Source organism: Trachurus japonicus, chromosome 20 (genome assembly GCF_045865225.1).
Source record: "Trachurus japonicus isolate A0001 chromosome 20, Traja_1.0".
NCBI lineage: Eukaryota > Metazoa > Chordata > Actinopteri > Carangiformes > Carangidae > Trachurus > Trachurus japonicus.
Genome location: NC_140926.1, coordinates 16,361,692 through 16,389,102, shown reverse-complemented (window position 1 = coordinate 16,389,102; position 27,411 = coordinate 16,361,692). Strand labels below are relative to the sequence as shown.

The 27,411-nt window shown below is 41.1% G+C and overlaps 1 protein-coding gene across 1 annotated transcript in view; it reads right to left on the bottom strand.

The window, feature by feature from the left end:
- The window catches only part of malrd1 (MAM and LDL receptor class A domain containing 1), a 55,635-nt gene that overhangs the window by 13,912 nt on the left and 14,312 nt on the right, over window positions 1–27,411 (bottom strand). Inside the window, exons 11-22 of the mRNA XM_085763306.1 lie at window positions 25,389–25,476; window positions 25,094–25,273; window positions 24,717–24,873; window positions 20,183–20,339; window positions 19,956–20,066; window positions 18,430–18,643; window positions 18,080–18,327; window positions 15,641–15,929; window positions 10,172–10,417; window positions 9,040–9,197; window positions 2,550–2,730; window positions 29–157 (exon numbers count right to left, since the gene is read on the bottom strand). Of these exons, the coding sequence (XP_085619432.1) occupies window positions 29–157; window positions 2,550–2,730; window positions 9,040–9,197; window positions 10,172–10,417; window positions 15,641–15,929; window positions 18,080–18,327; window positions 18,430–18,643; window positions 19,956–20,066; window positions 20,183–20,339; window positions 24,717–24,873; window positions 25,094–25,273; window positions 25,389–25,476 (2,158 nt within the window). The remainder of the gene's footprint in view (window positions 1–28; window positions 158–2,549; window positions 2,731–9,039; window positions 9,198–10,171; window positions 10,418–15,640; window positions 15,930–18,079; window positions 18,328–18,429; window positions 18,644–19,955; window positions 20,067–20,182; window positions 20,340–24,716; window positions 24,874–25,093; window positions 25,274–25,388; window positions 25,477–27,411) is intronic.

Genomic DNA, 27,411 nt, shown 5'->3' with positions numbered 1-27,411 from the left:
AAGAAATCTAGATCCCATTTCTACTCACCACAGTCTATCTCATCTGACTCATCAGCACAGTCGGCCTTGTTGTCGCACACCAGGTGGGATTCGATGCAGTCGCCATTGTGACACACAAAGTCTGTGACAGCAGGACAGCTGACTGGCTCCACAACATCTAAAACACACACACAGACAAACAAGCAGATCTTCGGGGGAAGCAAGAATTCATGTTCTCCATCAGGTCGTCAGCAGCCCGTTAGACACAACGTCACAGCGCTGTATATACTCTTTAACATATAAATTAAATATAGCATCAGAGGAAATGTGACAATGAACAACAGTGTTTTATTAAAACGCTGCCTTCTACTTCTCTGCACCAGCAGTGAAGAAGACAGTAAACAAAAGCAGACAAAGGCCTGTCAGGGAAATCAAAGCCTCCTTCCGCCAGCTCCGCCTTGTTTGAGAGGAAACGGAGAGGAAGGAAAAGAGATCAGGTGGATCAGAGCGCACACTCATACAACTACGATATTTGCGTGTGTGTGTGTGTAGATGTGTGTGCACTTTTAAGACTTCAAAGGCAGAGACATTAAATGATGACTGAAAGGAAAGAGTTGAACTTCATTCCAGGAGGTCAGCGGGGTTAATACCATCATAGAATGAACTGAAAACCCATTTTGGCACGCTATGAAATTTGATGGAAGTTGTGCATAAGTGTCATTTAGTTTTGGACAGACAGTTTGTCTGCTTGTCAGTCTTTGCATGCACGCCTCTCAGTCTGTTTTGATCTATGCCTCGGCTTGTCTCTGGGTCACTATTTATGTCTCCCCATGTAAGTGTGTTTATGTTGGTGTGTTGGAGAGGGCCTTGGCAGAGCAAGGAGACGTCCCACATGGTGTCCAGCCTTGTGCCAGGTCCCGTTTAATGTGGAACATCTGTCTCCGGCATAAACATCAAAAGGCGACTGACAGCCACTGTCATCACTCAGAGAATCGAACGCTCCCCCTCTAAGACATACTAGCTCTATCTGTATTCCTCTCTCTGTCCATACACTCAGTGTGTCAGTAACCAAATCTGTTTCACATCCCAAACTATCGGATGGCGAAATCATAAAATAATTTTGCGGTTTAATTAGATCTCACAGCGGTGACGATATATTGGAAACACAGTTGATAAAATGAGGACGGGGAATATCAGAAGAGAAGTTTAATGTCAGTTAATCCACATAATGAAATCTATTAGTTTGGTCCTTTATGGGCTACTTTCACTTCTCTGATTACTTATTCAGGTGCTTTGAGGAACCGTGAATTCGGAGGTTTTTACATGAACTGTTCGTGTTCTTTAATCTTAGAGTCGATGTGCAGGTTCAGCAAGCTTCACACACACAAGGCCAGGCCTTTTTAACCAAAGTTAGACATAGGCTGGTATGAAGACCTGACTGATGGTAAATGGCTTAAAGACAGTTTCTAAAAGCCTTAATGTTTTTTCCCCTAAACTTTGAAAAGTTTAGGCAAATTAAGCCTACTACTTTTAAATGACAGAGGCAATAAGAAAGATTTGTGCTGCCACCCTGCACACAGCCACTTTAATATATGTGCAGAGGTTTGCTGAATAGCAGCGACTCTGATTGCTTTACCAGGTGGTGAGATTTCAGGCTTTCAGCTACGGCGCTCCATTTAGGAACAATGACATTTCTAGACCCTTTCCATCCACTTTGCTTATCTACAGCAATTGCACATTTTAAATACCTCAAACCAAGATGACACAGCTGCAGAGGCACCTGGGCTAAAAAGGCCAATAACCTTAATTTATAAGCCAACAAGGCATAAGCAAACAGCGGCAGTGGGCTTTTTATTATTTCCACACTGCATTGTTTAGCTGCGAGTTTCTGTTGTAAAAATCTGACTTGCTTATTACATAAATAAATCATAAAAGCAGTGGGGATGCAGGATTCACAGAACTGTAGTTGTGGTGCTTGTTGATCGCCAATTTTTTTTTAAATAGTAAATGATCTGCAGAGTTTATAGTGTTCATTACAATGGCAGTAATTTCCCAGAGTAATGCCGTCCTCTTGGGCAAACAAATCTGTGAAAAAGCCTGCGACACTGCCAAGTATGGCGCGCCCAGCCTCACATAACAAGACTACATGTAGGACTCTGCAGCAGCTCTTTGAAGCTGCCCAAATGATTAACCGGTGTAATGTTTACCATGTTGGCATGATGTCATCTGTTGATCCGGTCAAAACTTAAAGTACAGATGAGGCCGAAGGAAATGTTAGTTTTGTATTAGCTCATAAAATCAATACACTGGTGGTGGATAAAAGAAGAGATGAATTCATCATCATTCTGGATAGGATACACCACTCAAACAGACAAATATAATATAAATTCTTAACTTTAATAAACTATTAGTGGTGGAAATGCACTTTGTAACACTGCCTAGATTTTAGTTTTTTGAGTGTCTATAGGTAGTAGTAGAAACTTTTTTTCATATCTTATTTTGGTTCCATTTGTTAGAGACATTTAAACTGTTATAAAAAGGGTGCACTATATACTATATATATCACCTACTTGGAGCACAGTCTATGAACTCCAGGTCATCCAGGGCAGCTCCTCCGCTCACATCCCTGGAGCGAATCCCCTCGAATATCACCTCAAAGTTCCTCAGCTTCCTCAGGGGGACCTCGGCTCGGTTCCACTTATTCCCCTGATGCCCCGTTTTATTCCACGCTTCCAGCAGATCATTCTCCGTCTGCAGGAGAAGAGCAGCGATGACAAAAGATCGTCACGCAGTGGCATTTCACATAATGCTCTGGTTACACCGACCGGAGCTCACGTCAACTGGAATATCACTTCAAAGAGCCTCAAAGTGGACTCGAAGCTACAGCAGTGGTGATTGTGAAAGACATACACTATGTGAGTATCATCGCTGACACATGTCAAGAGTGAAGACCTTTAAGTTCAAATGAACTGAAATTAACTTCTGGACAGACTGCTGCGGCTGAGAAACACCGAGTGCCATCTGAGGGGAGTCATTAAAGTCTCATTAGCATAACATTGCAGTAATAAGTTCCTCTGCCTTGAGACCTGCTATTCACAGAACAACTGTGCTGCTCTGGAGCTATGGCAGTGGATTTCTCTCATGCCACATATGGAACACATTAAGATCTTTAAATCCTCTCCGTCTTTTCCCATGGTGCAGGCAAGGCTCTAAATCATGACTGAAATAATGAAACAACAAATGTGACTTTAAAAAGGGGGTTTGGTGGATCTATGTGTTCTGAGCAAATGTCTCACCGGTGGGTTTTTAATGTCATGTCAAGAACATGAATGAGACGTTTTTACAGTCGTAATACATCACATTAAAGACAATGTTTTATCTCAAGGGCACGATGTGTTGAACGCAGGATTTATGGTAAAGGTTGTAGAAGCGAAGTGAAAAGCTAACAGCTCTCTCTGTCCTTTGTTAAATGTTATAATAGTAGCACAGAGGCCGTACATACACATACAGATACATATATACTGTGGTGGAATAAACCAAGGAGCATCGCAGAACAAAATTTTATGATAAAATGTTACTATGGTAACATTGCCTTCTTTTTATCACATTGATGAAAGTACGGAGTAAGGAGTAAACAATAAATTCAAAACATCAGCGTAGGTCTGGTGATATTCTATACAGTATGTCCTTGGTTGTATAATGAATAATAGATGCTATGAATAGAGGGGAATCAATAAACCAACACTGATGCTACAACAAGTTTATCCAGGTATTCCTGTTTCCCAGAGACCACTTAAAAAAAACACATCAGTAATGAAACTCTTGGACTGATGCATGGACACAAGTCTAGTTGTTTTGAGTTGATCCCATATTCACCACCACAGATAGTCACTAATGCACCAAGTCCAAATGAGCTCAATAACTGTCGTTCTAACCCATTTCAGTGAAGTATTTATTTCTTTTTTTAAATCGTAAAAAAGGCCATTCTTCTCACGACCTGGTTTCAGCCACATTATTGGCTGACCTCTATATGAACAGCAGTGGTGGTCCATCAGTAAGGTGAGCACTTTGGTATAGACTAAATATGTATGAATAATTATAACAACTATTGGATGGCTTGTCATTTAATCTGGTTCAGATTTTCATGGACTAGAGCGGATGAATCTGGATGATTTTAGAGATTTCCTGAATTTTCTTTTCCTGACATCATGTCAAATTCAATTGGCCACTTATTTTCATTCATAACCAAATACAGTGCCAGTCAAACTGACGAGATCCCACTGATCTGTATCTCTACTATATTTGTATTCAGCTCTAACTGGCGAACATTAACAAGCATGCTGACAGACAATACCAGGTGTATCTGGATCACACATGCTTAACATCAGCCTGTCAACATTTGCACTGTGAGCAGGTTTGCATTTAGCCTGAAGCACTGGTCTACCCAGACACAGACTCTCAGAGCTGCAAGCGTGGTTATGCATCCTCAATAGGAAGCAGGGGTTTGGGCTGAGTGCCACAGACGGGGTGGGGAAGTCACAAAGTATTAAGGGATGGACTAACGGGGTGGTTTCATTCTTTCTATGGGAAAAAGGATGGCAGCCTGACTCGATAAGTTTAACGCCAAAACAAGACTAATGGGTCGCATGCCTCTGTAAGCAACCTGGAAGCTCAGTGTGGCCAACTGAGAGGAGGCTGAATGGATAGGAGGGCTCTTTCTCTCTCTCTCTCTCTCTTTCTGATTTACCCATTTTGTGGAAACACACATTTTCTATCTGGTCTCTCACTTGAGGTAATTGGAAAGATAGTTAAAATCTGCCTCAGCTTCAGGTCAATAGAGAGAGGCGCTGCCTGCTTAAATCACAGAGTATTTAAAAGAGGAAAGTATAGATTTAACTACCTAACCTCCTGAAGCTCATGAGACTAAAATTAAGACTGTTTTTTTTAAAAAGTCATTACAGCTTTCACTGGTCAAGAGGTTAAATCTGTCAGAATGACTGCAGGTCTATAACATCACATCATAAATTCAGCTCTAGCGCAATGCGATAGGAAACTTTTTGAACTTTGTAGGAGAATGAATGAACATTAAAGTAGCGTAAACTCAAGACATCAAACTTGTTGAACGTATTGTTGCACGATGGACAGAGGGATGAACGCAGTAAAACAGACCTGGTCTAATATCCTAAAAACCAGAGGACGAGCAATGTCACATTCTACTCTGCAGTTTGAAAGCCTATTAAAATGCACCCTTGGGTGAGGCATGCACAAGCTGTCTCCTCCGCTTTATGCCAATGGAGCCCTGGCTTGAAATAATCTTGTTACTGTAAGAGGAGAGCATAGATTAATAGGCAGCGTTACAGCAAGACTTATCCTGATTTATGTCATGGAGTAAAGGCTCAATCCATAAAACCAGCCTTAGAGCAGCTGACGAGTGCATGATGCCGACACATGTATCTCACACTTGATGTCTGGGTGGCATATCAGGCGGGGCATTTATTTGATCAATTTGAAGCTTCATTTCCCAAACTCATAGTCAGAGCAATGCAACCACAAATTCACTTTGCTTGACGTGAAGAGTGTATATACATTTGCATAATTTCATTTTATTATCCCCCCGGTGACAGTCAAAAAAAAAAAGAACAAAGAAAGCTGTAATCACAATAAAATGCTTATTTTATTGAAATTTTGAAATCCTGAATGTCTTCACTATATACTGAACGTTCCACTAAGCTGAGATCCAATTTGTATTCATGGCTTTTTCATTTTATGGAAACGCTCGTAGCTGTTTCTCTGTCGACTCACTTTCAATTCAGAGTGCGACGGCTTTCTTCCCCTCAATCTCTGCTAAGTTAAATAATGTTATAACACAGAGGGCGTGTTGTGTTAGCATGTTTTTGTAGTGGTCGGCCTGTGCTACGACTCGAGAACATGTTCAATTGATTAGCCTTGTTGTGCTGCATTTTACTGGGGCAAAACGTCTTCTCTTCGGCTGACGGGTGGATGCCAGGCTCACCATAATGGACGGCCACATTAGAACCCACTCCACCATATATAACTACATAAATGAGCTAATGGCAGGCTATGCATCTTCGTCGTAAAGTCATTTATCTCAATTACCATAAAAGTATGCTGATTCGAAATACATCTGTCAGTATGGAAAGCAAACAAACCGCCTGCTCTCACAAAATGAAATATGATATTGTGTATATGATGTCTGAAAGGCAACATATTCCGTGCATAAAAATGGAAACTATTCATCTCTCCAAGACACAAGCACTATAGTGTCGTCACACGAAAGAAAGGGGGGTAGTTCGACTATTTTTTGTACAGTACACTTTTATATTTTAACTTTATTTACCAAACTTTCTCTTCTAGCGCTAACAAAAGGTTTAAATGTTCAAACGTAATCCTTTCTCTTCCCCAAAGCTTGGCTAATTAGCGAGCTAATCTAATACGAAAAATACTACTTTTTGACTGTTAATCCTTTTGAGATGAGGGAATGGGAGGGAGAGGAGCTTTGTTCAGTTTTATGAATTATTATTGACAAATGTGTGCATTATAGATTCATGATCCTGCATGCAACTCATGCAAGAATGAGTTTGTAAATTTGAGAAAACTGAGAGTTACCGTCCATATTCAGGCCACTGTGCTGCTGCTGAGGACAGTTCAGTTATCAGCGATAACAGACAGGTCTATTGGAGCTTCACATGGGGAAAGCATGTGCCAGGTATATGTAATCCCCTGCCTCCCTCCCCCCTCCGGCGTCATTACCATAACCCCCTTTTGTTCTTCAATCAACCTTCGAAATGGCTCACACTGTATTTACACCTGGCTGCTTTGCAGTGCGAGTGTGTGAGTGTGTGTAGCCATGCCTGCGCAAATGTGTGTTTGTATTTATGCAGCCATTTTTGACTCAAGGCGACACAGAGGCAATAAAAATGTTGTAATGTTGTAAATTATTGCACAAAGCAATAATCTGTAAGTGCTAATGTCTCTGAACCTCCTAGGTCACACATGTCATACATCCTTTATGTGTCATGGGAGACTATAAGGGTATGAAGCTGAACTGAGGTATTGGTTCTCTCTCTCTCCCTCTCTCTGGTGCACTCTCTTTCTCACTCGCTTACTCACACATGCTCCACAAAAAAAAAAAAAAACACACACAGACAACACACTCCACTCGATGTCTAAAATCACACAGGATGACCCCTGAACTCACCATCCTCGGTGTCTGCGTGTCTGTGTAAATGATTCCATCACCTCATTTTCATGTCAAGAGCTGACCTTCTTTAAAAGGCCAAATTTTACATTTTCCATCTAAGGAGGACATGTTAAGTAGTCCACATGCATAAATCATCTCCTCCCTCACTGAGAGTCACATAATCAATCAAACAGCCAGCGGGCTGGGCTGGAAAGAGTTGCAAATCCCCATGATTTGAATTTCTGAGAGCGGTGTTATTCAGTCTGCACCACACAGGCTTAAATGTACAATCAATAGCCATAGTGGGTCGGCAGAGTATTTGTACAATAATTAAATTCAAAGAAAGCATCAATATTATACAGCGTCTTTATGCAAAGTTAAAAACCTATGAATGGTATTCTGCACTTTTGTTTTTGTTGCCAATCCCAAAGGAAACCCATTTGTTGCCATAACTAGACTAAAATGTGCATTTGTTGAGAATATTTTCAGAAACAAACTAGCTGTGCTGACAAGTATTTACTGCAGGGCCGGTGTTCAGGGATATGAAGATATTCATCTATGTCAGTATATGGACCTATACAATGTCACCTATACAATGGGTGTATGTATGTCACCTCTAGACAATGGTCGACCACACTCACAACAACAATGGCAGCCAGAAGCTCAGAGGAATAAGCTTTATCAGGCTTTGTCGACACAGGATGTATTTGTAGGAGCAGCTCAGTGTTGTTTATGGTTTTCATGGGATTTGTTGATTCCCTCTGTTCCATTAGTCTCACTGGTTTGTGAGTCACGATGCCAAACAGGCCTCACAGTGAAGTTTGTTAGCTTCATGGTTGATATTGGTATTTTGGTCTTGGGATTTGTTAACCATAGGAAAAGTACAAACTTACCCAAACTAAAATAAGGCACATTTTGGTTTTTAGAGATACTGACCAACCTTCATTCATCTAACACGTTAGATTCCCCTCTTAAAAAAGTGAAAACATGGGTTCTGTTGCCTACATGACTTGGTTGCTGTAGCATGAGACAGCATTGGTGTTATTTCTGCAATATGCTAATTTTGTGAGGAGGGTGCTAGTTGCTGCTTGAAGAAAAAAGAGGCACTTTGTAAAAATTAACATAACTTGCTGATCTGTTTTGCAAATTGCATAAACAGTTTCTGGATCGCACACAAGGACACACCAACATTTTTGCACTCGCTATGCATATGTGACACACAAACACACACACACATTTTACCACACATTCACAGCAGTGAATGAATCTACTCATGCATAACCTCTGCACCTGGACTTTGACTCGTACCTCACAAAGTTAAATGGAGTTGAGGGAACACAAACCACAGGCAGGAGGCAGAGTAAATCACAGCAGAATTTCAATGGCAATGGTAGAAATCTTAAGCCCTGAAAGTCGACCATGCATACGCAAACTAGACAGCACAACACCTAACAAGCAAGAGGTCTTGTCGATTGGCAGGGCTAGAGTCTGCCCAGATGGCGGGGTGGGGTGACCATGATCCCCATCACTCACCTCCACCACAACCTTCAGCCCCCCCCCACCCCTCCCCACAGCTGCCCTATAGATCACACACTGGCAGAGACTGACAGTCTCACTGCTCTTTTTACCAAATTACTGAGACCACTAGACAGCATCGCTAATATGATCCGATTACTGTCTACATTAACATGATTTAATATTATCAGGCTTTGTTTCTGACTGAGCGTAACCATGGTAACCGTGCGTGATGGATGGCGATGGTGGGTCCGCAGAGCTTGTTTCATAAACCACCATCACGGAACAGGCCTCCGACACATCCATCGTTCATCTTTATCACGATTCTGTGTAAACACGCTCACCTTGATCAGCAGCCGGATGGTTCCCGAGGCCTTGTGGGAAATGTAGTACCAGAAGGAGAGCTTACAGATGGCGCTGGACTCCTTCCAAACAGAGCTTCTTATATGGGCTTTATCCCCTTTGAGTCCCACCGGCGTAGCTTCCAGATAGACAAAATGACCTAAAGAGACGAAGACGAAGAGGGCGTGATGGAGGAGAAGGGCATCGACGCAGGAGGGGAGGCTGAGAGGGATTAATAACTATCTCTGGACACACGGCTCCCTCCAGTCAGTGACAAATTACAGAAAGGTCACAGACAGTGTGGTAGGCGAGGGAGGGTCAGGGGTCACAGAGTAATTTCTGACACCTCTCCTCATGCCACACCGCCTTTTGACACGGGACCCACTCAGTAAGTTTCTGAGTTGAATCAAGGTCGTTTGAGACTTTGGACGATGTCTGAATACAAAGCTGAATGAAATGAAGGGTCGCTGTGCTGCTGGGTTGAGAGTTTATTACTCATCTATTGATATATAAGTAGTTTAATTATTCATAACAATGTCTGCCATTGTTACTCTGAACTCTAGTGGCATTTGAGGAATTCGGAAGAAACAAGGCTGGCACAACCTGGGAAATTGTTGCTATTTCACATTTTTAAAAAACTAAAGTGATGATACACAGAGAGGCTTTTATTGTGATATGTCAAGCTATATTTGTCCCTCTCCTAAGAAAAGATACCTAACTTTCCCTTTGTGCTGCTGTTGTGTGGAAAATCAGATCATAGTTTTAATTATTATCCACCGACTTCTTTGAAAAATATGTTTGATTGGTTGCACTGTTACAGATACACAAGTTGTTCTTGTGTTTTATTTCTGTCAAAGAGGTAGAGTAATATTAAACATCACTTAATGCTCACTGGGAAACTGGATTAAAATCTTAAGGACTGTATTTTTTTAAATGGACATAGATGCACCTGTGTGTTTATGTGTTTATATTCATTAATTCATGTATATTGCTATTTACGATGCACATGGTAGGCTATAATGGAATTACTGCCCTAAGTGCCCTGCATCAATCACTTAATGGTGAGGAACAGCACATGAATTAAACACTGTGGAGAGCTATAGGAACAACACATGGGGGAAATCTTACACATACCGTTCTCATCCATCAAAGTGTGATCATATGGAGGCCGTATGCTCTGGACGGATCCGGTCCCCAGCGTCCAATCAAAATTATCAGCCAAGGACCTCCTCCAGCCACAGTGTCCGTTCTCAAAGGAGCAGGAAGTCCCACAATCCTTTTCATCGGTACCATCGCCACAGTCGTCTGTGAAGTCGCAGCTCTGCCCCGGAGTGAAACACCGGCCGTTTTCACATGGCAGGAAGCCTGAAGGACAGGAGCCTGGAAATATGACACACACATAATACACACAATATATCATTTAGAGCCACTTGTGCTTGTTTTGCCAAAATCAGTCTGTGGCTGTGTGTGTTCTCATATAAAATAAATACAAAAAATACACCAATTCACTTTCTTACAAAGAGGTAATTGACAACATTGTGGTCAATTTTGCAAGGTGGTGGTTAGCCTAGCTTACCAAACGTGCAACAACTTACAGCCAGCCAAAACACCTTGAACGATCACAGACGAACATATCGTAACTTGTTAGTTCTTGTTTGATTTATACAATAAACAAGGAATTTAAAAAGACAAGATAAAATTCAGCTCTTTACCCTTAAATCTAAAGTTCTGTCCAGATTAAATAAATAAGACATGATGTGGAATTAGTGACCAGTTTGCACTTTCCACCTGTTTTCAGTCTGTATGTCAGGCCAAGCTAAAATAAGTGCCTGCTAGCTGTAGCTTCATAATGTGTGTCCGCGAAACCGAAAGTAAGGAAACGCTGGTCGGCTCGCCCAGCATTTCCACCATTAATTAAAATAACAAAATAACCATAGAGACAAAATGATATATTGATCGAAAATTGACCCATTAACAAGTGTAGGTAGCATAGATTCATCCACATTAATGTGAGACTTTTTTATAACCAAATACAAACTCCTTTGTCCCTTTAATATCAAACAAATTCAGTAAATGTCCGAAATATCGATTCCTGATACACAATCTACAACCTCAGACCATAAGAAGTCAACCCAAGAGTGGGGAGACCATCTGCATGTGCCATCAGGGTTCCTCTGAGAGGCTTAAGAAGACAAAGAAGCACGGGGGCAATAAGCCCAAATCAGTGTATCATAGGGTTGCGGAGCTGGAAGAGGCTGGAATCTGCCCCGTTTGGTGCCAGGCATTCCAGCAGGGTCAGTGCCTGGCTTTGGAGAGTTTTAGAAAGGGACATGAGGCGTGATGAAGAGGGGTGGTCCCTGTAATTAAAGGGGAGAAAGGGGTATAAGTCCCTGCTAATCCTTTGTTCCTCTTCAGATGCACAGGACCAGAAGAAATGTGCCGCAACAAAGGCACATAGGAAGCCAGGAAGCCACGGCCCCCAACTGTGAAGCCAAGCCCACTCACTGCCAACTGTGGATGGAGCAGACTGAAGCTGTAGGTGGATTCATTTAAAAAAGGCCAATCAATGTTTGAAGCTAATAATATGCCACTTCTCCCAGGACAGGTCTAAATCTCACTACATCTACAGTATATGGGCACATTTATCCTCATATCAGTATAGGTCGGGTAACTTTTAGGCTTTACATTGCTGTGTGCAGAGCCGGCCCAAGGCATAACCGAACTACTTGCTGCTTGGGGCCCCGTGACTAGTGGGGGCAAGTGACTTTTTAAAATTGTAGTGCGTAACTTTTGTCGATCCTTAGAGAAACATTGCGTAATTACAAAAAAATTTAATTATTGTTGCACTTTTCCGTCGCAGAATATTTAAAGCAGAAGTAAGTGGTCCGGTCGTTTTCGCTAATGCTGCGTTCCAGGCAGGCTTTTGAAATCGTAAATTACAGCTTCAAGTCACAACTTACGACTTTGTAGCGTTTCAGGCAACCCACTCGTGTTTTTCCGACCTGTTTTACCGGTGAAAGTCACTATAACGGCCACTCGTAACTTCCGACCGGTGAACTCGTACCAGATCGAACTGGTACGACTTCACGGTCGGAAAAATACGAGTTTCCTTGAACGCACCATAACAGTCCTCGTCCCTACGTCGCCACATTCACGGCGTTCCTTGGCTGCACACACAGCCCTGCATGCCGTTCTCTCTCCTCATTGGATAAAAACTGTAGGATACGATAAATGTTTTCTCCTCGGCTCAGAGCAGAGCAGAGGGACTGACAGACCCGTGTTTCAGACCAAACACTCTATGTAAGTGATTGCTGTCGGAAGATATAACTATTTAAGACTTATATTAACACAAATATATCACTTACTTCTGCTTTAAAACCAAAGATTTTTAAAAGCAGATGATGTGTTTACAGTAAATGCATTGTCAGTTGGTTTATTTTGCTACTTTTAGTCGACCTAGGTGACATTCAGTATCCCAGTACTATATCAATTTGAAGATTAAATGTAAATCAACCCCAGGCTGCACTTTTAGCTGAATTTGGTGCCATTTCAGAATAAAAACCATAGATGGGTAGAAACCTGCCAGGATATGATGATTCGTAATGACAGAGTAAAAAATGAAATAGTATCATTGGCAGTAATAGAGGGCACCAAAATAAAGATTTTGCTTAGGACCCCTTGGAGGCTTGGGCCGGCCCTGGCTGTGTGACCTCTGTCCGGACATCCAGCATAGTGGCCAGTTACCCTGAGTGTCATACTGCCCTCTGCTGATCACATCATACTGAATAATTAACTCTGGAACAGGAAATCTGACAGACAAACTCCAACTCTGACAAAAGAAAGTGCAGAGCAATGCACTGTACTGGTGCTGACATCATCTGACATCTCATCACTTCCACTGTTTCTATGTACTGTATGAGACCTATTCTTGTCTTCTTGCTGTCTCTCTCTCCTTTGCTATCCTAAATGAAAGACAGATCATCCAAACTCCAACTGCTCTTACAGGATCTAGTCAGGCTAAAACGTAACACGTGCCCAGGGAACAGCTACTAATGAAAAGATGATTGCAAAAGCTGAGTCAGGCTGACCTTGATCACCAAATTACAGAAAACATCACAAACAAAAAAACACTTTTCAGACACACGTCACAGTAGCAGCTCCATCTCTCTGTTAAAATGATGCTTCACTGTCGGTCTGACACAGGTAACTTTCTGTTCCTTACGGTTCCTTTCAGACAAACAGGCCACACTGGACAAGAATAGAAAAGAAGGATGACAAGTGTCTGTTCAACTCACAGACAGCTAACCCTACTGTATCTCTAACCCAGCCCTTTCCAGTGAACATAATCAATTTCCCATCAGTTTAATTATTTATTGGGAAGAGAATTCTGCTGCCCCTCTTTTTTTTAATACAAAGTCCAAAACTGCACAAGCTGAAAATGATGAGATGTTTCTCGCAAGTTGCGTGTATGGCTTTGCCTGGACATTATTTTCTTTTTGCTGCTACTATTCAGAGTCGTCTCTGAATGTGCTTAGTGTAGCCTATGATGACAGTGCATTACATTAAAATGGTTTGCAGATATCGGTCCACAATGTCTTGTTAAGGCCATGATAAAATGCTCCACAGCAGCAGCAGCAAAGCACATTTGTGCACCCCGGGTTTGCATGAGCTATATACAGTGTCACTGCTCCATCACACAATGAGATGGTATTATATAGAAGGAGGCAGTGGATGAAAATGCCCCTGAGGGGTTTCAGGATGTAATTACAGTTCCTGCAGTCTTTGCTCTCATCAGTATTTCTGTGCACCCTCTGCACCTACTGCGAAGACAGCGAGAGCAGCTTTCCATGTCACTCATGACTCTTTACCCTCCAGGCTCTCATAATGGAGGGATGAATCACGTTCTTTTCTCTTTCCCTCCCACTTTATTTGCTCTGCTGTTACTTGTTCTGAAAATTATCCTGTCATGTTTTAAAAAGCAAACACATCCTCTGCTTTCTCTCCCCGGTTTTTCTTTCTAGTATCGCTCAGCCTTGCTGGTTTTTATGCAAACATAAGTTATAAGGTTGTTTGTGCTGTTGCACTTTGAAACGGCTATAGAGTTGTAGAGATTATAACCACTATATTACACACACACTGTATGCATGATATTGTCTCACTTTGAACTAGCGGCGCAGTTTTCGGGATCGGCATCTGATTTTTCCTGCACTTTGAAACAATGGACCTGCATTTTTCTGTTTGTAGAGATTGAAAAATGTGTTTTAAAATGTAACAGCAGCATGTGTCCCAGTTACTCTGGATAATCCACTGAATATATCATGATAGGGACCTTTTCTTTAACAGAAGCAGCTTTAGTAAAAACTGATTGTATTAAAATTTGTGGACAACACCAGCCTTTGTCACAGACAGTTGTGTGGAAACTTTTACACATCCCAGTTGCTGTTTAAGAGAAAGTCCTCCAGCTTCAGTCTCATCTCGCTCCAGCCACAGAAACTCCCTCTTCTCTCCAACATCCAATACAAAAGACAGGCAATAAATAGTAGATCAATTATAGCCTCAGTGACAATGGCAGTTAATCAGCTGTTGTTGTTTCCTGTCGCCTCTTAAAGGGTTCCCTCTTTAAAAATGAAAGGGATGGAGAGGAGATACTACTAGTTGAATAGTTCCAGAGTCTGAAATGCAGACAGTGATGGTGTTCACTTTAATCAGATGACGAATGTTTCTGAGTTTCCCCTTCGCTTCATGGACGGATTTTCATCATTCTTGTTGTTTCACTGCTCCTGTCCGTCACATCCGAACACATTCTGGTTGTAATAGGTGCTCGGGGAAGGCAGCTCAGATGTGAGCATGTTTTACCAAATGCCTTAAGAATCTTAATTTCAATATATCTAAATATATAATGAACATATCCTCCCCATTCCAAAAGAAAAGAAAATAGTCGCGATAGTATTGTCTTAATTCATTTTATGTGTGTTGAAGCCAGAAGCCTGCAAGATTTTGCACTTTATATTGTACTCTATATTGTAGTAAAACTGTCAAAGGTCACAGTTCATATTTAGCAGCAATGCACACATGCTGCAGTGTCTCACTGCACTTTACAGACCCATAATACTACAACAATGGTTTCAGATCCAGTCTGAGCTCTTCTCTGACAAAAAGAGAAAAAAAAAGAAAAAAAAATCAAAGAAAACCTGATGCAATTCAAAAAGAGATTTCACTCTCTTGCTTGGATGAATGGTGACTAGTCGGTAGATATGGAAGAGGCAGTAACGAACGAGACTAAAGCCTCTTTTCTGACCAAGTGACAAAGTGACATTGTGTTCAGAATGGGAGAAACATTTTGAAAGGCAATTCAAAGAGAGAGTAGGATTATAGCAAATCCAATTTAGGTGATGTGATGGATGATGATAAGTGGAAACGGCTCCAACAGGAAAATTGGAAAAAGATTTCAATAGCAGTGCATACTTGAGTCCAAGGGTGGCAGGGGGAAGGCAGCATTTGGTGCAAGAGAGGAAAAAACAAGTAGAGTAAACAAAGACAGAAAACCAAGGAAGCTCAGAATAAATAAAACAAAAAACCAAGGAAATGTAGTTGAGCGTATACCTGCAGGAGGCAGTGGGGTGTTGTCCTCTAATCCGTCCGAAGAGGCGATCAGACACCCTGGGGAGAAGGTGATGTCGTCCAGGCAGATGTCGCCCTTTGGACTTCGGCCCACTTTGCCCTCAAACACGACCTGGAAGTCACTTGAGTGGCTCAACGGGATCTCCCTCATCTGCCAGTAGTTTCCCTGGTCTCCTGTGACGTTCAGCAGGAGATGTAGATCCCCTTCACTTTTCATGAAAACGCTGAGGGTCCCGATGCCGTCTCCAGACATGTGCAAGTAGAAACGCATCTGGGAAAAAGCACAGGAGAGGAGAAATCTGTCAAAAAATAGGGCAGTGATTTTAAGGTTGGATTATTTCTAAAATATTCCATCCACACATTGATATTCAATTTCTTCTCATTTGTAAAGCAACAGGGTAGAAATATTACACGATAGCTTCTTTTCATACCTTGTTGAATAAAAATTACCCCTTCCACCCCAACTAGAAAGGCCATTACTCTTCATGACAAGAAACCAAAAGTATGAACATACGAAGGTAATGATGTGTTAATCGTGGCACTGAATTGATGCACTCCAGCGGTTATCTTTAGTAAGGCTTGGGGGGAAACTCTGTCCCGCTATCATGCAGACTAGAAGCAGTGATATGTCTTGTAGGTTTCCTCTCTAAATGGAGGTGTGTTCATGAGCCACAGCGGCAACAATTACACCCTCCATCTCAGCAGAGAGAGACCGCCCGCCCGTCCCTCTCTGCTTCTCACTTCCCCACACAGCCCTCCCTTCACTTTAATTTGCGCCTTTTTGCTGACTGCGTGATTGATGGACAGGTCATGAGTGGGATAAGACATATACGAGGCGCGGAGCAAACTGGGCAGTCAATCAAGAGATCTCTGCTGGAGGAGCATCAGGCTGACAGCTCCGAGGAGACACACACACACACACACACAGAGTGGTGCACACAAACACGAACACCTGACTGTTTGGTTACAGCACCGTTTAAGCTGCCGATATGTGAAAGACTGATGCAGAGGTCAGACTTCAGCATTTATTTCTGCAGACTAGCCTCACAACTAGTTCTCTTATATTAAGTTGTAGCTGGTGCTGCACCGCCACCGTACAGCAAGAAGGTTCTTTGGCTTCTTCCCACAGTCCAAAAACAAGCACATTAGGTTGATTGGTTGCTCTAAATTGCCCGCAGTGTGGAGCGAATGTGAGTGTGTGTGTGAGGTCGTTTGTCTCTATATGTTGTAGCCGTGACAGGTTCCAGCTCCTCCGTGATCCTGCACAGATAACTGATATAGCTGATGGATGGATGGATGGATGGATGGATGGATGGATGGATGGATGGATGGATAAATAATACTGGAAACATCATACATTAGAACTCAACTTTTCACCTCTGAAAATCCCCCTGAAACCACAACTTGTCATTTTTACTCTTCCATTTTTGAGTTGATTAATAAAAGACATCATATCCATCCATCCATCTGTCCATTAGTTATACTGCTTATCTGTGCAGGGTTAGAGCCAAAGTGAACATATCATAATTGCTAACTCTCTCTGTGCTACTGGGCAGGTTTCTCTTTTTTTACAGAGCCAGGGTAGCCGCTATGCCCAGCTTCCAGTCTTCATGCTGAATTAAGATAACCAGCTGCTGTAGCTTCATACATTCAGTAGATGTGAAAGTGATATCAATCCTCTCATCTAACTCTGAGCAGAGAGAGCAAATGCATGTAATATCCACCAAGTGGCTGTAATGGATGAATTCAGCTCTTCGTGTGTACTTTTCCTCGAGGGAACACTTATCTCCAGTAAGCAGCACAGAACTTTTAAGCTCGTTAGTGTGAGGTTTTGTTAATTCCTATCAGAAAAACTTGTATTCTGAAGATCCTCCACGAGGTTTCAAGCTGAGTAAATAAATAAATAAATCCAGAATATTTGGTATGTAGCTGAAATATGTGATGCCATAACAGTCCTATTAATATTTTCTGATACTGTTTTGTTCATTGAAAATGGAATAAACCTCTGGAAGCCAGTAAATACATTTCACCGTTAATATCGAGGAAAACAGTGGAGCAATTAAGTTTTATTACATTTTTAATAAGCCTTTAACTTGTTCAATTTATTTTGATTGCCTCAGTTCTCTACATTGTAGTTTTATTTTTTATAATTCCCTTTTTAAATCTTGTGTGCAGAACTTCAATGTAAAATGGCCATGTGGAGACACTTCTACTGAAGTTCATAATCTGTGCACAGAAGCTGTATTATACAACTTGTTATGTTATTAAAGTATGATATAAACCAGTGGATGGACGAGTGGATTAATTAAATAATTTTACATTTCCCCTGAAGCCATGTTAGTGAAACCATTGCTCCCTTATCTGTAATTCAGTACCTCTCATACCTGTGTTTTGCTCTTTGACCTTTGACCTTGGCCTCACCTTGCACTCTGAGCTCCTGCGGCTCAGCACCGGTCCTGACATACGTGCGACGTCTCCAAATGAATGTGGGAAAGAGCTCTCGAGGTAGAGGTAGTGTCCTGAGGGGTCCCTAAGTGTGTGGTCAGTCGACGGCCCGGTGCCAACTGTCGGAGTGCTGCCCGCTTTGATCAGCCAGTCAAAGTCGTCCTGTCGGCACTGACGCCAGGAGCAGAGGTCAAACTCAAAACTGCAGCGTCCACTAAAGCCCTCTGAAAGACAGCAATAAAAAAGGAAATCAATTCAGTCTTACAGTTATCTGTAAATGAACCTTTCTGCTGCCACCATCAGTCAGACATTAGAGGACGCCTCACTGCAGATGTAGGGGTCCTCGTCAGAGTTGTCCCCACAGTGGTCGATGAAGTCACACAGGTTGTCCTGAGGGATGCAGAGGCCGTTGGAACAAGCGTACTGCTCGGGCGTACATGGCTGATCTGGAAGCAGCGGAGGGGAGCAGTCCAGGAAGTTGACGTCGTCTATCACCACATCGCCCATGTAGCTGATGCCTCGCTTCGCCCTGAACACCACCTGACAAAGGACAACAAACCCCGGATCAACTCCAACTCACTCCTGTCCGTCATGTAAACTTAATCACACTTTGAGACTCCAGGGTTGATGATTAATACTATCAGACATGGCTTAGAAACAAGAGTTGATTGCTTCTGTACAAATGAGAGATGGTATTCTGTGTCTTTGGGCGGACAGTTGATAAAGAGCTCAGAGAGAAGAGGAAAAGAGCACTTGGAGGATCAGTGTGAAAAGGCCCCTCAGCTGCTGATGCAGCATCAGAGTGGATCAAACTGTAATGTGAAAATCTCCCCTTGCAATTAAACCACCAGGTCTGATGCTGTATCTATGTCTGTGTGGTCATAACGACCGGAAATAACCTCAACAGACAGACACCATGAAGGGATTGCAACTCTGATTACTGCCACACATAAGATTAGACTCATTAGACTGAATTAAACTCAATCAATTCATCATTGATCATCAAGTCTGCCAAGCCTGTCCAATCTAACCTGACCGACTGAAATGAAGCCAATTACAGTGATGTGCACAGACACTTTTGAAGCTGGCCCTCAGTCACACTGTCTGTCAATAGTCTGAATCACATGTGAATTATTATTATAATAATAATAATAATGATGATGATGATAATAATGACAGCCACTGCAGTGAGCCTACACATCATGACAAAGGCTCTGGTCTGCTCATCATCTGAGAACACTTGACTAATGTGGCCATTTATACCATTGCTCTGCCTCCATAATGAGAAGTTATTGTTTATCAAGCTGCCCTTTTATTTCAATAGGGCATATCTCTATGTCACATCTTACACATGGAAATAGATATTATCTATATGTTTTTCTTTGTTTTGTTGTAAATGTCATCATATATTTCTGGCCATAACATAGATCTTAATAGAAATGGACTCAGCACCTTATCTCCTCTAATAAACTCATAGTGAAAAAATCAAACTGTAGACTTATAAAGACATAAACAATCTGTAGTTTGAATCAAGAAGAAGGCATTGTGGGTCACTGGAAAAAAACAAACATATCACAGACATTTCTTTTTTCTACCATTACCGATAAAACCTTAAATTTGGCTCGTTTATATAAAAGGAGTCACAGTAAAATACTATGAAATGTTTTATTTCTCTAATAATCACATTAAACTGGGACATAGACACTGACTAGACTCCATATCAAATCATATACATGAGCAAAACAAAGACATTTTGCTATAAAAATGGTTAAAAGAACAATGTAGTGTAACCACTCCACTGCTCTGAATCTCCTTACAACCCATCTCCAAGCAAGAGAAATAATTTACAGACCTGGAAGTGGTTTGATAACCCCAAAAACACTTCTCCACGTCTCCATTTGTTGCCTTGGTTACCAGCCTGAGACCAAACCTCGCGAGTGATGTTTCCGTGCTTCAGCAGCACCTGCAGATATTGTAAGAACAATAGATAAGAATATTTCTGTGACTCAATTCTTCGGAGACCCTGCAGACAGAAAGCAGGCGCTCTATTCCCCTGCGGAGTGCGTCTGTTCTCCTCACCTGCAGTGATCCTACAGTGAATCCACTCATGTGGTACCAGAAGACAAGGGTGCACTGTGGCCCAGTGGAGGAGATGACAGGTGTCAGGAGGTCAGTGGTTTGACCGTAGCCGCCATTTGAACTGTCTGCATACATATACCAACCCTCAGGGCTGCCGCTGTCACAGGAACGACAGAGAATAGAGGACAATATCATGATTACATCCTCAAACCATGAGCCTATAGCGGTGAATTTTGATCATTGAACGATAGTGACAATAGTGATAGCTTGATTGAACTGCAATGTATTTCGCTGTCGAAGGGACAAATACAGGAAATCTTTCCTGCCACATGCCATTACACTGTATAATAACAGCTAAAAAAACTCCGGTCATAACTTACAGTCACTGCGCACTTTATTTTCTACACACAGTTACACACATCGCACATTTTTTTTTACTTTGCACTAAAATCAACACTGCCAATTTGTTGAATATCCTTTTGTACATCACATTTAATTTTATTTGCTATTGCTATTTTATTATGTATAGTTTGTTCTTTATATTTTACTATTTTATTATGTATAGTTTTTTCTTTATATTCTTATTCTTTATATTCTTAATACTATATGTTGTTATTGTCACTGTGTGTCTGTGTAATGCTGCTGCTGCATTGTAATTTCCCAGCTTGGGATCAATAAAGTATATCTATCTATCTATCTATCTATCTATCTATCTATCTATCTATCTATCTATCTATCTATCTATCTATCTATCTATCTATCTATCTATCTATCTATCTATCTATCTATCTATCTATCTATCTATCTATCTATTAGCAATAACATGATTCATGATTATATCTGTTTCCTGTACTGCACTTTTTAAACATCCCTGCCCACTGGACTCACAGATGTCTTATCTACCTTAACATGGTAGGAACAAGGGGTCATTTGTGTCATTACAAAATGACTGTAATGAGTTATTGAATCAAATTTGTTCACAACTTTACCAAAGTTCTCTCATGATAATATCTTTGTTATGGTCTGGGTTTTGTTTCTCTGCTCTCATCCTCCCCCTTGTGTTTTTTTTTCTCTTTAGTTTCAGGTTGTGGCAGGAGGCGTGGCTGGTTTCCTTGACTCGGATGAGACACACCTGTCCATCCACCATCACCAGGCAGTCACCTTATCTCTGCTTAGTCTGCTCTGCCCGGTCATGACTCCACAACTCTGCCAGATGATCCTTCCCATATGCATGCACCCTGCCTCTCGCTTGTTCCCTCGACACCGTGGCCAGCCTGCCTCCTGGGCTCTTGTCTTGGTTTTTTGTTGTGTGCATTCTTTGTTATGTAAGTAAAGACTTTGAAGCGTGTTTGCTCCTGGTCTCCTGTGCATCATTGGTCTGAAACCCCAGCCTTTACAATCTTGTTATTTTGAGATACAAGAGCTTTGTTTTGTCGTGATAATGAGAAAATTATTCTGTTATTCTGTCAACATAACAAACCATCAATTATCTCAAGCTGATGGAATAATCATCCCATTATAAATAATTATAACACATTAGTCATTTTTAAAGTTAATTCTCCTGTTCCGGCTTTTAAATTGTGAGTATTTGCTTTGCTTGTCGGCCTCGAGTGCGGTTCTGAAGACCACAGTTTACCTAACATTACTGATATATTATTGATTGGTTCTATAAGGCATCAAGCTATATAACCTTCAGTCATTAAACTGTCCACCAACAACAGCAAGAAGAGCTAGTGCTTCCACCGGCTTCATCATCCTCACACTCGTCTCAGCATACATGCTCATATCAGCTCCATCCCCCTTTCTGCTTCACTTTATTAAATTACCATAAGAGGTATGGCTCTTAAATAAGACACAGCTTCGCCTCTCCATTTCACTCATGCCTTATCGATTGGGAGTCAGTCACGGCTGCTGTAGGAGTGAGGAAGAAAGAGGCGCTGCCAGACAGAGAGGTTATGAAAGAAGATAGTGTCTCCAATTCTGGCTGAGAGAAGAAATTACTGAAATGTAGTGGTCAAAGTGCACTGCCATTTTCTGCTCTCACCGTCCAGTCAATAAAACATAGATAAGGACAATCAGGTCACTGTCTCTCCACCATAAATGGGCCACACACTCACTCAGGCTCACAGTCCATTTTTTTTTCTTATGACTTTGCTTTTAGTTTAAAAAGAAAAATCACACACACACAAAAAAAAATTAAAGGCCACTAATTAACCCTCATGTTGTCCTCCTGGGTCAGGGAAGGAAGGACAAAGGGAAGGAAGGAAGGACGAAGAGAAAGAAGGGAGGAAAGAAGTAACGGAAAAACAAAGGAAAGACAGATGAGGAAGGGAACTAATTGGGTCAAAAAGGAAGGAAGAAGTAAGGGCGAAGGGAAGGAAGGAAGGAAGGAAGGAAGGAAGGAAGGAAGGAAGGAAGGAAGGAAGGAAGGAAGGGAAAAGGATTGTGGAAAGAAGGAAGGGAAAGGAAGGAAGGAAAGATGGAGGGAGGGAACATATTGGGTCAAAAAGGAAGGAATTAAGGATGCAAGAAAGGAAGGAAGGGAAAAGGGAAGGAAGGGAAAAAGGAAGGAAGGAAAGATGGAGGGAGGGAACAGATTAGGCCAAGGAATGAAGCAGAAGGATGGACGAAGGGAAAGAAGGGAAGAAGGAAGGAAGGAAGGAAGGGAAAAAGGATTGTGGAAAGAAGGAAGGATGGAGGAAGGGAACAGATTGGGTCAATTTGACCCAGAAGGACAACAGGAGGGTTAATATATATTTATGCCTATGGCCATGTGTCTTTAGATGTTATACACTTATAAATGTATTATCATTCTAGGTAGGCTGCTGAGACTTGGTTACTTGTTATGTTTTACAGTTTTTCTCAATCGCTTTGGTGCTTCTCTCACATCACTCTTAACATTTGCACAACAGTTAGTGCATTTCTCAGAACAATTATTGCAAACTGCAAAACCTAGTGGATGACCTGCAAAAGCGCGTCACTTGCTCAAAATGGATTGTCCATCCCTCAAAAGCAAGTATTCATGTCAATGAAACTGTCAGTGTCGTCAAAATGAGAAGTCCTGACACCATCGTTTATGAACAAGATGGTCAAATGGCTTTGTCATGTTTTCATTAGGACACTTTATTCTCTAAGTGTTTTCCAATGCAGAAGAGTGATGATACTACCTGAAAATGCTCAAGACAGCATTATACGTAAACTACTTGTACAGCCATGTGAAAACTGCAGTAAAGTTACACATTACTGTATTTAGTGGAGATACTGAATATGTATGTTTCACATTTCTACTGCATATGCTCTTTGCAATTCTGATTTGTTCACAGCATTGTGCAAAGGAAAAATACACTACAGTCATCTACAACAAACATAAGAAACACTCTTTGGGTACAACTTTACGTAAACAATGTTGCAGTACATATAGTAACTGAACCTACAGAGTACTGTAAATCATTCCTGCACATCCAGACGTTCCAGTCACATTTTCATCTACATCACTCTGTCAATAATAGCAATTGAAACAGATTCAATATTCCCAAAGATACAGTAATGTCATCCTTACATTGTATCACTTTCAACCTTATGCCATTGTTTGTAATCACCATTGCACAAATGTCTTGTTCTTGTAGCAGAGTAAAAAGGGCTCAGTCTCTTCCACCTCTGTGAGGTTGTCTGGTAATCCTATGTGATGCACAGTAAAATTACAGTAATGTACAGTACATGTACTGCATCAACCATTATTACTGTAGTGTACAATACTGTAAAAGTGCTTCCTACTTGTAAAATGCTGTAGTACAGTACCGTACTGTAAAGATGGGAAATCTTTACTGTGGTTGCTGTAATACATTACAATACAGTAAATCTGTTCTCTAGTGAAGCTGTAAGTCTAAATGTAAATGTAAAAAAGTTCTTGTCCCACTGTATCTTACAGTAATGCCTGACACAATGACAGCAGTGCAGATTGTTACCATACATACCTGTTGTTCCTTACTGTAAATGTTTGAATAATTGAATTCACAGTGCTTCTCCCAACATTTAAAATTAGTTTTACAGATTTTGAAAACTAGTTCAACAATTTTGTATGTAATGACTCAAGCAATGAAATGAGGACTATTAGTTTTATAGGGAAAGACTATTCAGCGTTCAAAAGTATAGTTCATTTTGACTGACATGACATAAACAAATGATAATGTTGTAAAACAGCAGAGAATTGTATGAGAGCAACTGATACATGTCCAAAAGCATTTGCAATTTGTTCAGAGGAAGGAGAAACTGCTACTGTGATGTGGAGAAATGACTACATGTTGTGGGGGTTGAACTAATAGTTCTGAGAACTTTCATTCTGATCTGAGAATAGCACCAAAGCGATTGAGAAAAACTGTAAGATTATAACTATCGCGCTATTAGCAAAGAAGCAATTTGAGTATTTGGCTTTTTTTTTGCTTGAAAATGATTAAATTGAAAATGGCTTAATTTCTTCAATCAGTTCATTGATTCTGTGACTGTTTCCACAATAACCAGATGGACTGGGACTCACAGCGTGTGGTCATTAATCGGGCGATGGTACTGCTCTCCATCATGAATGCTTTCCCCTTGGTCAGGTGACCAGTGAAACGCGTGGTTTGGTAGCAGAGACCGGTCGACACTCCTCCAGCCACACATGTCGCCGTCTTCAAAATCACACAGCTCCTTCACTGGAGGAAGATAGAGGATAAATGGATATATAAGGAAAAGGCAAACACAGCAGAAGGGAGGTGCAGGGAAATGTGAATTTGAAATGAAAATGGAATAAGAATCGAGAGTGAAACCGTGTAAAAAAAAAAAGAAAAAAGAAAATACAATTAAAGTGGTGTGTGTTTGTGTGTATGTGTGTGTGACTTGGCAGAAAATTGGAGAGAAGAAAATATATTTCACCGCAGTTTATTTCATCAGAAGCATCAGAGCAGTCAGGTCTGAAGTCACACTCCTTGCTTTCAGGAACACACTCCCCATGTACCCCGCATGCAAACTCTCCGTCGGGGCAGTAGTTGGGCTGGACGGTCGGGGCTGGAGTGGTCACTGCAGGGGTGGTGCTGTTCAGTGGGGGGAGCTCTCCTAAAACGGACCACGGTAGAAAACACAAATCAACAGTGGAGATGGAAACACAAACAGTGACGTTACAGTAACTGTGTGAGTCCATCTCACTTGTGGCATAGGGCTACTCATTTACCTTCATATGGGACACAGTTCAGGAAGGACAGGTCGTCAATGGCAATGTCTCCATTGAAATCATCGCCCACTGTTCCTTCGATCAGAATCTAGCAACAAGGAAAAGTTAATAATTTGTAAATCCATCACTGAGTTGCATTGTATGACTGATTGTGCTATCGAAACCAAGACCTATACGTATATAAATTGGTTATGAAACAAAAATAGCTTTTCAGTTGTTAAAAGCAAGCAAGACTTCAGTCTTCGTAATAGATTTACGAGCTGATTTGTAGGGTTTGTCTGGATTTAGTTACCAGTCCAGTACCTGGTGAATGAGAAAGGTGCACAGTTTATGCACACAGTTCATATATCAACATTTGAATCACTCATGAATAAGGAGAAATAGTTCATAATTTCAGATTTTGATGAGGGGAAAACTGTTTTAGATATTAACATAATTTTTTTTTTACATACTTAATTTACACTTATGGTTTCTCAAAACCAGGATGCATGTATAGGCTATAGCTTCTTCTAACCACTTTTATTTTATATGCAACAACATAATTACAGGAAATACTTGAAAACCTAATTTATCACCAGAAGCGCTTGACTTTGCCTAATTAACCTTTGGATGACATTTTGATTTGTAGTTATGGGGAAACCACAGGTGTAGCCAGTACTGATATTAATTACCTCCGTGTGAAAATGACCAATTATCTTCATTTTGACAGATATTCATTTACATTCAAACCCAAATCAAAGTGTTTAAATGGATTTTCTTGTTTACCCTCTAACAGGTAGACTTTGCTTACATTTCCTGAATATTAAGTTTTATCACAGTTTCCCAGTGCAACAAATCATTAGCTAAAAGATCATTGCTTCAGATAAGTTGTTGCATCAGCAGCCACCGGGCGTGATTGCTTTGCATCATTGCCAAGGAGCAGAACATTATTTGGAAATATGGAAAGATGAGGGTCGGATATTAGCGTTCAAGGCAAACAGCCCAGACCTCAAAAGTAAAAGAAAATATTTTCTGCTGATAATGTAACTGTGATGATCAGTCTATTACACATGTGCACTGTGGTGTAAAGTATATCGAATAAACAAAGCAAGTGTGTAAAATGTTAATTATCTGGAGACACTGTGTGCATATTTACTGTAGGTTTGTTAAAATGTCACATTAGCATGATTCAAGCAGCAGTGATCTGCAACCACGGTTGGAATTATTTTACTAACAATCAGCCATTTCCACTTCCTGCTTCAAAAAGTTAATTACCTTCAATGCTCGGGAGCTTAGGATTGCTTTTTGCATGTTTCAATTCTTTAGGGGCTCTAATCTCAGACAGTGTTGTTTTCATGTGGACGTTGTGCATCAGATGTGGCTGCATTGGTCCCATTAACTCTCAGTTCAAAATCATTGGTTGGTAAAATTTACTATGTTGGTGTCACATTATTTCAGGACAATATTCCTAATGTGTGAGCAAATGATGGCGGCAGTGTCTCTTCTTTTTTCCACTTCTACCCTTTCTGCAGTCAATTAACTTGACAAACAGACCTCCTGTTTTCAATGCTATAATGGAGGAAAAGTCTTTAACTGCCTGTCAAGTTATACTCACTCATGAGTAATGACAACAGAACATCCATCTTGAGGGATCGATGTCGAGCAGTGAAGCCATTAAATAGAGCTTCATCTTGCAATGCCGGAGTACACACTCTATGCTTCACTGGCGTTTCATTGTTGCCTGCCAGGGAGCTGTGTTTACCTGAAGCTCATTTCTGCACGTCTGTCGTTGATCACTCAAGGGAACTGAATGCAAATGATTCACAGTGGAATGTGATGTGACTTCTATAGTATGTGACGACCGTATATTATAATGTGTAAACAAAGAATTAAGTCTTAAACATCGGTGTAAAGCACCTACAGAACTTTCATATTACTTTGTATGAGTAAATGTTCCATTAAGCAAAAACGTAAACACACATTCAAATAATTTGGTTTCCATTTTGCATTCATTTCTGTATCATCCTTAAAGGGATACTTCACC